The sequence below is a fragment of the Lolium rigidum genome, chromosome 3 (assembly GCF_022539505.1).
Source record: "Lolium rigidum isolate FL_2022 chromosome 3, APGP_CSIRO_Lrig_0.1, whole genome shotgun sequence".
Taxonomy (NCBI): Eukaryota; Viridiplantae; Streptophyta; class Magnoliopsida; order Poales; family Poaceae; genus Lolium; species Lolium rigidum.
Genome location: NC_061510.1, coordinates 163,844,192 through 163,855,769, shown reverse-complemented (window position 1 = coordinate 163,855,769; position 11,578 = coordinate 163,844,192). Strand labels below are relative to the sequence as shown.

Sequence of the window (11,578 nt, the reverse complement as noted above, 5' to 3'; positions counted from 1 at the left end):
GGTGCTAGGATTGGAGATCGTCTTCACAAATGTTGCCCACTTTGGATAGATACCGTCTGCAAGGTAGTATCCTTTGTTGTAGTGCCGACCATTGATCACATAGTCCACCGGGGAGCATGACCCTCAACAAGCTTGGAAAAGACCGGGGAGCAGTTTAGGACGTTGATGTCATTGTTGGATCCAGGCATACCAAAGAAAGAGTGCCAAATCCAAAGATCATGGGTAGCCACTGCTTCAAGTATCACGAGTGCAGCCTTTTTTGTGACCCTTGTACATTCCCTGCCACGCAAACGGACAGTTCTTCCATTGCCAATGCATGCAGTCAATGCTTCCAAGCATCCCTGGAAAACCTCTAGCTTCATTTGTTGCAAGGATCCTCTGAGTGTCTTCGACAGTGGGTGATCTCAAGTAATAGTCCCCGAACACTGCTATGACGTCCCTGCAGAACCGGTAGAAACAATCAAGGGCGGTGGACTCCGCCATGCGAAGATAGTCATCTGCAGTATCACCGGGAGCTCCATACGCCAGCATCCTCATAGCCACTGTGCACTTCTGCAGTGACGAAAATCCAACCAAACCAGTGCAATCCGCCTTGCATCTGAAGTAGGGATCAAAGTGGCGGATGGCATACACAATTTCCAGAAATAGCTTTCTGCTCATCCTGAAGCGACGCCGGAAAACACTCTCACCGTGCAATGGATTGTCGGCGAAGTAGTCGGCGTACAACATGCGGTAGCCCTCCATTCGCTGTCTCGGCTTGCACTTCCGGCGACCTCGTGCCGACCCACCACGCCGACGAGTTGCCGGTCCGCCGTACATGCTTGCCAAGCAACCAAGGATCATCATGTGCTCCTCGTCTTGGGCGGCTGCTGCCATCTCTTCTTGCATAAGCTCGACGAACATCTGCTCCTCCTCTTCGTCCGAGTCCATGGCCGGCGAGGCAAATGGACGAACACCCGACGGGCGTGGTCGAGGCAACCCGAGCCGCGAGCGACGACGAGCAAGCAGGCCGGAAAACAGGCCGGCGGAAGAGCAGCCGGATAGACCGTCGTCCAAACACGGCGGGATATAGGCAGGTGGGGAAGGAGTGGCGGCGCAATCTGGGCAACAAGCCGGCGGGGTGGTGCCGGCGGCGAGAGAGATACGAGGGGTGGGGGAGATTTTGAGCGACGTGGCGGTGGGGTTCGTGCGTCGAGTCACCGACAGATCGGGCCCTTCCCCGCTTTTCACTCGTCCGGAGTCCCCGAGCGCTCCCCGGGGGCCGGGGATGTCGTGGGATCGCCGGATGGATTTAGGCCCAAATCCGGACGAAAACGAGGAACCGGGGGCGCGACTGGGCCGAATTACGCCGTCCGGATGGAAAAAACGCTCGCCGGGGGCCTCGTCGGGGGGACGAGTGGAGATGCTCTTATGAATGGGAGACTGATGGCATCTTGAAAAATGATAGCCAGTTTTTCAACGTCGATCTTGATGTCATGTGTACTTTGTAGCAGCCCACAACTCCTGCAGCCCACCGCGGTATATTCGCTCGGCTGAAAGAATCATCTTCTTGCTTGCCCTTTGGCACAAAATTTTCTTCATGTAAGTCGTGATGCATTGGTTGTCGCGTTTGTCATCAAGCATTGGTGTATAGTTGCAGAGCTGAAAGAATTCTGAATGATGAGTTGACTTATCTGAAATAGTATGACCACTTCAACACTACACATCGTCATGGTGCCTAACTGCCTATCGTCGTCTCAGTGTGTCTCTTTCTTCTTCCTGATAGCTTTTGACTCACTGGGAAGTCACAACTCAGTTTTAACTTCTAGTAGTAGTATGTTTTTTTCTTTCTGAAAAGAGTACTATGGTTGATGGATACTGAAACAGACGGTACATCAAAATTGATGTGCTTCTGCTTGTCCCCAGGGGTAAATTTTGCCGATCAATATCTACTCACTATCCTCTGCATAAGCCTTGCAGTCAAAAAAATCACCTGATGTTATGCCCCGGGGCACTCCCAAATGGAGTTCTTTATTATTTTTTTATCTGTAGTAGTACTAACAATTTATGAATGTGTCCCTTTCTTCTCTGGTGTCTATATGTACTAGATAGTGTAAAGTTTTTAAGACGTTAACACTGCCCTTAAGAATATACTTTGACTCTCTCGGAAGAAAGAGTGACACTTTGACCATTTATTTATGTACGAATTATAGAAGCTATTTCATGATAAATCTAGTATGATACTCTAGATGTTTTTATATAGATGGTGTCAAATTAGAAATGTTTGAAAGATAAAAGGCTCAAGTACTTTACATTTTGGATCGAGGAGAGTACAATGTTTACTACTTCAGTGAAGGGGAATGTCAAATTAAGAGAAGAAAGTAGTTATATGCAGCCAAAAAAAATTACACATATGGGTGTTGATTTCACATGGTAAATACATTATTAAGTCCTACTAGCTACTGGTGTAAGAGAAAAAAATGAAATAGTATTACAAGCAGGCAGTCAGGCAATTACACATTTGCATACTTCTTTGAGCATTTCCTGACAAAGGAAATTACACATTGCTTTAATTATGTGCGAGTTGATCGTCAGTCACTACGTGGGGATCAATGGCGAGGGCGGCTGGAAGGACTGGAGCAGCCAGTCGGAATCCGCCATTGGGGACATGGGCGGCATGGAGAAGTGGCCGTAGGTGGAGCTGCCGCTGCGCACCTCCTGCATGGTGAGGAGCGCGGCAACGGTGTTGCGGAAGATGCTCTGCTCTGCGACGGCGAGAGTCTTACGCTCCACCAGCTGCTGCGGCGGGAGCGGGAAGACGGCCTCCATCATGGCCTCGCAGTCCTTGACGAGCTTGGAAATGAGCTCCGTGGTGAAGAAGGGCTGCTGCAGCACGTTGGCGATGACTGGCAGCCGGAGCACGCCGCCGGTGCGCTTGTCGTACTTCTTGAGGATCTTGGCCAGGCCCGTGTAGTTGATGCTGCTGTAGTTGAGGAGCAGCACCATCTCGCCGTGGAAGTCGACCACCTCCCTCCGCAGGCGGGCGATCTCAGCCGCGTGCTCGACCTCCGGCGCCGCCGCCTTCGCAGCGGCCGCCCACTCGATCCTCTCCTGCAGTTCCTGCGCCCACGGGAAACAACAATGAGAGGCTTGCACAACGCCGGTAGATGCTCTGTTAGTTTGAAGACACGCATGCATGCCGGTGCGACGAACGCGCGCGTACCCTCTGCCTGATGATGAACTCCTCCTCCTGCTCGAGGAAGAAGGCGTTGAACTTATCGACCTCGGCGTCGAGGAGGGCGAGGAACTCGGCCTCGGCGGTGGCAGCGGCAGCGAGAGACGGAGAGGGGACGGCGTTGACGCGGCGCTTGAGCTCCTTGTAGCTTAGGAACTGGCCGCGCCACTCCGGCAGGCTCTCCTCGATCTGCTTCTTCAGCCGCTTACCGAACTTCATCGTCGCCTATGTAGGTAATGCGTCTGTAACTGCTGTGCTGTCTAGTGTCTACGCAGGGAGAATTAGTGAAGCCATAAGATCGATCGTTGAGGCGCAGAGTAATATAGGCAGGCAAGCAAGTCGAAGCGTGCGGCGGGGTTAGGTGTTAGAGCAGGGGATCCAGCAAAGAAAGGGATTTGGAGGTGGAATATGTGGGAGCATATGCTGCTAATACTATGCGCGTGACCAAGATGGGCACAGTATGGGGAAGATCGCGTGTGTTAACCATTTTTTTTAAAGCAAAATGGAGTGTTTCTTCACAGCGCGTTTCCCAACCATTGGGAAGTGGGGTGTTTAGAGGAGGGACTAGGGAGTTTGCCATGAGACTAGATGAACTAGTTCAATATCTTTATGTTGCTACGAAAAGAAATTTTTTACATTGATATATGTTGCTTCCAAAAAAAAAAACTGATACTTTTTTCATTCCTAATTGCTTCAATGTTTCTGAACTTTACTAGATTTCTTTTCCCTTCCAAAACATGTGATTTTATCTCATGAACTCTAATCCTAATTTTCTCTTGAAGGATAAACGATCTCACCTTCGATGTAAGGGTGTGAAGTGAATGGGCAAATATTAATGAAATTGTTGATTTTAGTTAAAAGGTTCGCTAAAATGCAAATTTACATGAAACAATCCTATATAACGTGTCACTCTAGCAATTCTAAATGGCAACAACAACAAAGATAGGGTTACCACTGACATAATAAACACGACATAATAACAAAAAAGACATGAAGACGATGATATATATATTTCCAAAATTTAAATCATTGGAGGATCCCATGCTCTTCCTTTTTTTTAGGAGAGGCTTGGATGCAAAGTTGCCTCGGCCACAGATGCCTAACCTTCTTCTCCTTGAATATTGGCCACAAAGTCCTAGGTTAACAACCAAGCGTAGATCTTTTGGCGATCTTCGTTCTTCATAAATTGGATGCTACCGAGTGCTTCCAATTATCTGGAATTTCCCACAACTCCAACGGAAGGGGCTACGAAATTCTAGGAGGGGGTCAAAATTTGCTCGGTTGGATATTATAGCTAGGCTCAAACATTTATTTTCATTATGAGATTTATGCTTGGGGCAAAGGGGAGAGGCTATAGATCAAAACAATGTTGGAAGTGCGAGATGTGAAAGTCCTCCTCCCGGCATGGAAAGATTGGTATATATATTAGCTCACATAGAAAAGGACACTTAGGGAAGTGGAGTTCCCCTGTAGCTCTCGATGCTAACTTTAGACATCTCTCCAGGGTATCTAAGGGCAAAATTCCCAACTTTGGATCAATGTCTGAAACCTCTAAACATCAATTTGAATTTTACACTTTCTCCAATGTGTACCCTGGATAGAAGTCGGGCTTCTCGTGACACTCATGGTTTCCCTTCCTCGCGAGCATTTCATTGATCCCCTCTTCATAGTATGATGTCGATATGACTCAATGTGAAAAAAGCTACTAGACATAGAGAAATAAAGACAAACTTCTCATACACCTCGTATTCTTTGCTCTTTTCCAATTTGGGCCTCCACAATTGTGAGCCTTTCACCCTTGTAGGCACTTCCACTACACATGTGCCTCGATACAACTGTTAGTGCCCTTAACCGTATGCCATTGACACGAAATCCAAGTAAGTTGAAAGATGTCCTTTCACCTATATTTAGTTACCTCCAACCATTGTCGGATATAAATTATCTGCCAAGCACTTAAACTCAGCTTGGTTGGAGACAATTTAATAAAAAGAATGGCTATTTACGTCCTAGGAGATATAAAGTCAATTGTCTAAATTATAACTTAGGAGGATTACACATGAACATAGAGAATCCAACTCAACCATTTTAATTACAAGTTAGGGTGTGTCTTCAATTGAAATGGTTTTCATATATTATTTTATAGGATTGGAGTTGTTAGAATTTTTTAGCCGCGAGTTGTTTTATTTGTATGATCAAATTCGACAATAATTTTCCTTAGGATTCATCTGCAATAAGTTATTGATCAATCCAGACATCTTGTAAGAATCATTTGTTTTTTGTCTGATGCAATCAAATAAACTTTGGTACTATTTGTTTTGTATAGATTTTAAGTAGGGATGACGTTGCAGCCCTGTGCTTTCCGTAATCATGCGATATTAGAATCTTCTTAATCAAGAAGTCCCTTATCTTTTTGTTTTTTAAACCACAAACAGGGTAGTGAAGAGAACTTCAATGCATAAAGATGAAGTTCAATGAAGATGGAGTTCTTGTGTGGAACTCAAAGATTTTCAGATTTTGGCTCATGTGCTAAGCCATGGAGGATCACAATCTCGCGTGAACGAAGTGAAGATAATAATGCATTGTGTATCTCAAGAGAATGTGATCGGGCATATAGAAGATCAACACTCAAGCGCAATGATATACCATATGGATTCAAGCGATATTGTGGTATGATAATCATTTGTCGATTGCACTTAGCGAACTAACCTATGAACTATGTGTTTGGTATGTCTATGAGTGTTAGGTTCGACTCATGGTATTGTTTTAAAAAAGCGAAGATCTAAAAAATCTCAAGAAAGGATAACATAAAGGTTGAGAAGTGTAAGTCCAAGGTAAGCAACCCCATGTGATTATATGCTTTAATAGTGTCATCCATTTTGTGATAATGGACATGTGTAATGAGCTTAAGTGAGACTTCGTATATTAAAATTTGTGGGAGGCATTTGTGAGTCTTCACAAAGTAAGCGCGATCAAGAGAAGTGTTCCATCATGAGGCAAGTGTGAAGGTCGTCATCGAGCTCAACTGGAATGCGCAAGCGAAAAGTATTACTTAGCTACGTTTTCCTTGTTTTTCTAGTATCAAGCAGCTTAGTGGAAAATCCTATTATAGGTTTAGTAGACGTACTATTAGGAGGGGATACCGAATGAGTAGCTTAATCATCCCATACATATAGTGCTCAAACCTTTCATATCTCAAATCCACCTTTCTAGTTGGTATTGGGTGCTTAATTCTATGTGGAGATTTTTACTAGCTTTAGTTCAAGCCCATGTTCACTGAAATAGGAGTTCGTATGATAAAATTTACGTTATTTTTTTGGTACTAGAAGTTTTGGCCTTTCGAGCCGGTCTGGTATGAGGATTGGGAGCCCGGTCCGTCCGAACATGGGTATCGACCCATGTCCAGACTACTGTTGTTCACCTTTGGTACCACCCGAGACAATAGCCACATAGAATTATCCACCCGACCGGATTGGTCCAACACAACCAAGCAGCCTGGATGTCTTGCGAGTTGTACCGGACATTTGGATCTTTTCCAAACCTACAAAAGGTTTCTTGTTCTTCAAGAAGACATATCTTTTGGTCCCGGAGTTATCCATCATTGTTTACCTTGAATTTTTTTATCTCCCTCATTCCCACCACTCAAATTTGCATAACTTTGAGCAAAAAGTAAGTGGAGATCCGGATCTACATTTTCACGTACCCAAATCTCCACCTCTCTCTTCTATGTGAAGAGAAGTTTTTTGAGTTAGATCTTGGAGTCATTTTTTGACGTCCTCTATTAATTCTCCCATCTCCCACACTACAACAAGAACCCCCCTTCAGCAACGCATCGTTGTGTTGCCAAATGTCCAAATAAGCGTTGGTAATGTCTACACCAACGGATTTCGTATGCGTTGTCGTTGGTGGCGTTGCAAGGGTCTACAACAATGGATATAGATGCGTTGGTAATCGACATTAAAAACCATTGTAAGATAGCAACGTATATGGCTAGAAACTAACAACACTTCATATGCGTTGGTGGTTGTCCTGCATGATTGGATTTATAAATACACATAATAGATCACTGCAAAGTATTATAAGAGTTGCTGGATAGCTCACATAATTAATACTAGTTTATAAATGGACATCAACAATTATTTTTCAATGCTCGGAGTGCACCATGAGATGTAATATAGTAAAGAAAGATGTCATATATTAAATAACTTTGTAGCTTTACATGGAGAATGAATTGGTGAATACAAGTTGTGTATATCAATAACATTCTAAAACATAATAATAGACAACTATCTAGTAGGGACACCATTCTCGAAACTTGCTGTCATCATCACAGCCATGCATCAACCACTTATTTTGCCAATCTGCAACAAAAGCACCAAATTTAGATATGTAGCTTAACATTACCGAGTAAAAAAAACAAGCGAGTAAAATTTAAAATAGCCGCGACATAAAAAGGTTGAGGACAATGAGATAATTAACCTTAATGCATGACCACTTCTTGAAACACATAAGGAACTTGAGCTTATCTTCTATAAATAGCAAGGTCAAAACAAAAAACAAGAAACCGAGAAATGTTTCTATCATATAGTATAAATTATCTATTATTGTGATCCAATTAACCCTCCCAGACTGCCACACTCGCTGAGGAGACTTTACTCAAGATTGCAATCTTACTTACACCAAGTACCTTAGTGCTTTAAATCTTTTGACTAAGCATGTTGTGCTTCGTGGAGTAAGTATTAAATTAATATAACAGGTGGAATAAAATATTTAGCTTACTAGCTGTCAAACATTTCTTTTGACTACGCATGATATATACTTATAGTTCACAGAGCAATACATTAAGATTTTAAAGAATATGGCAGATTGAAGAAAAATTGTGGCGTGGTAATTGGCTAAGCATTTCTGTGATGTGATGACTCAATGTGCATCCTTCTAGAAGTAAATCTCCAAAAAATAAACGTTATTGAAAAGTAGCTAAGTTATACAAAAAAAAATGCACATGGAAGTAAATTCAGATATATCTGCATGCTTCAGAATGTATATACTTGTCCATGTGAGATTCCTAGACCGATATATGTGAGACCATAACCACCTCAAGACCAAATTCGTCACCAGTACATATGCATACTCTGATTACATTATGGACCGTACTTCTGTACAACCCAGGATTTATATTTCTAATTGCATCACAAATACGAAAGCTTACCTCTCTTTTTAATTTTCAGAACCAGTGTGTATAGGTCCATGCAAAGATTACCTGACAAACACAACTAAGTTAGAGAATTTAATATCTTTATCATGATCCTCCTTGAGTACAGAGGGTTATATATTAAAGAACTTCAGAAGTCAGCACAATTTATCCTATGTTTACACAACCAACTAGTTACTGCGTTGGCTAGCCCCGAAGTATGCATACAATTGACAATCCATACACAATCATTGATGGCAAGATGAATATTATGAGTTATTTTTTTTCTTTTCGTTTTCACATGTGTAGCAACAGACATAAGCTGGTATGTAATATAAATCTTCTATTGCATATATGAAAAAGAACACAGCCGCTGGCTTGCACAAATAAAGAAGTTATTGCTAGGAAGAATCTCATAAGCACAGTATTATAACTAGTAATATTGGCGGACCATTTGATCTAAACTCGATGCTTAGTAATCAACCACACATCTATAAGTTTAATGAAACCATAGACACAGGTTAGTTACAGGAGCACCAATGAAGCTACAGAACCTACCATGCTGTAATATTTGGGGGAACAAATCATGTAGTACTAAAATAAGTAAAAAGGAGCGATCAGATGTAGGAACTTGTCACCTGATTAAGAGAGGAGTCGGGTGTTGGAGATGGTTGGCAGGTGACACTCATGGCAGGGGATCTGGGAGTGAGGGCACCCTTGGTTGAAGGTCGGGAACAGCAGGAGGCACAACACGGATCCATCAACCACATCACCTGAAAAAAAAACAGATCAAGCCAACCATAGAGTGCAGAAAATCGGGTTGGGTGAGCGATAAACTTAAATATTTGCAGAGCTGAACCGGATATCTAGCGATGTCTCTGCATAGAGCAGTTCCTGTCGATGGTCGGTTGTATCCATAACGCGAGTGTGCCGGCTTGCCCTGCACATAGTTGATGAACCCTAAACATCTGTATCCATAACGCGAGTGCGAAGAATGAAGAACGGCTGGCTGACCCAGAGGCTGTGATCGCGAATACAAATCAATAGATGAGATTGAGGATTGAGGTAGAGATGCGCACCCAGGCTTCTGAAGGTGGGTTGCTGCGGCGGCCGGGGCGCAGCGGCAGTCGGGGCATACGGCAGAAGAGGATCTGGCTGGGGCGTATTACTTGCGGGGAGAGGATCTGGCAGGAGCGTAGCGGGGAAAGGAGGATTGAAGGAAAATATCAAGGAGGAGAGTCAGGGAAGTTAGAGATCGTGTATTATCTTATTCTCCGCTGGCACGCGAAGTGGGGAAGTTGTTTTTTAGACACACATCGGTAATCCGTTGGAAGGTATGCGTAGCCATAGGTAGGGTCGTGGTGTAGTGCCATCTCTCAATAGCATTTGTTGCTTCAGTGGGGATTTGCGAAAAGGGATTTGAGCATTCGTGTTCTTGCTTTGCATTTGTTGCATTGATTTGAGTTCCAGAAAGTGATTAATTCAAGTGAAAGTCTAAAAATTTCTTATTCTTGGAGGCCAATGCTTCCTAGACGGTTTTGTGGTTGTTGGCTTGGTGGCCTCTTTGTGGACTATGGAGAGACCCAAGTTTGATGTGAAGTGGTTGTGGAGCTTGTAATGTCCGGGGTGATGGAAGAAGTTAGCCGTAGTGGAATAGCTCATACTTGTTATGTGATTGAGCACAAGGTATAATAAGGCTTGATCTGTAGCGATCGTTGTGGGCTAAGTTTGCCACAGCCTCAACAACGAAGAGTAGGATATCGCTGGATATTTGAACTTAATGGAATACATTGGTTATCTCTTGTCTCCTTTACATTCCGCAATTCATGCTTGAAACTATTGAGATCTTGTCTAAAGTTTGAATTGCTAGCTTGTTTTTGTATTTCCATATCTTATTGAGCTATATATTGTTAGTGCACATGGTTGAATCTAGTATATTTAGGATTTGTGCTTGAAAAGTATCCTCTTGTTTTAATTGCATATTAGGATAAATCCAAACCCATATTACTTTATAATTCACATATTCAGCCCCACTAGGCGCCATTCTGTCATTAAAAACTAAAACTTAGTTGAGTTGACTAATTCCTAATTAGTAGCAAAACTAAATAACATATCCATTATACAATGCATAGTTGACCTTTCTTTATTTTTTTGCTGGTAGAACTTTCTTTCTACACAGTATCACCATTAGAGGCAGATTTAATCATCCATAAATAAAAGTTAAAAGAAAGAAGCTTTATAGAAAAGAAAACAAAACTATGGGGTTAGTCCATACGTATAAAATAGGAAAAAACGAAAAATCATGTGATGATGAAGATGTTGCGCACGTAGATTATGTGAAAATTTGATGCAATGTTATGCAATGATTGACAACATGTTACTCAGAAAAATGACAACTACTCCTCTGGTCGCAATTAATCGACACGGCTAACTGCCTGACACATGCATACGGAAGCCTCCCTCCGCGTCGATTAAATCCGACCGGAGGAAGTACAAGTTAATGAAGTCCATACAAAACAACAGAGACAAGGTAAAAATATCCTAGTTCAAGTAAAAAATAAATTTAAGTATTTTTTACAACTTCATAATTAGCACAACCTTATTACATCATGACTAAATAAATAAAATATTGAAACCCATGCAAGATTAGGACACTCCTAGACTCCTAGTAGTGTAATGGGGGTTTAGATACAATTTTTCAATTTGTTGTATCTTAATGATAATTGTCTTATCTTAGGCTCTCCATAATAATAATAAGTTGTAGGATCACTAGGTGGACATGTGGGCTTCCCGGCGCCATCTATTAGTGAAGTGGTGGTGTCGCTGATGGTTTTAATACATTTTTTGTTTTTCGTGGCACACGTAATTAAATATATGAGCATGCGCACTTCGCCACACTAGTAATCGATGTCCTAAAACTCCAATGTTTGCATCATTATTCATTGATAGGCTTTGTGCCATTTACATGCCTTACATGTCTTAAATGGAGGAAGCGGGCCCTTATTATCATTTTTGAAGTTCATACATAAGGAACAAAGGTCCAAGTGGTTCTTCAAGTAAATAAAAGGATACACAAAGCACATTGTAAAAAGAGTATAGTGAACAAATGTACCAAGTTTAATACCAGAAGCAATTGGCATGTTGCTTGATAAAGGGAAAAAGTAATGATGCCGAAC

General features: G+C 42.4%; 1 protein-coding gene across 1 annotated transcript; it reads right to left on the bottom strand.

Moving 5' to 3' along the window:
- Nucleotides 1-2,512: 2,512 nt before the first annotated feature.
- LOC124698563 (SPX domain-containing protein 5-like) lies at nt 2,513-3,635 on the bottom strand. Its single transcript, XM_047231048.1, has 2 exons — nt 3,203-3,635; nt 2,513-3,099 (listed from the first exon to the last, which is right to left on the bottom strand). The coding sequence occupies exons 1-2, from the start codon at nt 3,431-3,433 to the stop codon at nt 2,578-2,580; spliced, it is 753 nt and encodes a 250-aa protein (XP_047087004.1). The 5' UTR covers nt 3,434-3,635; the 3' UTR covers nt 2,513-2,577.
- Between the last annotated feature and the right edge of the window lie 7,943 nt (nt 3,636-11,578).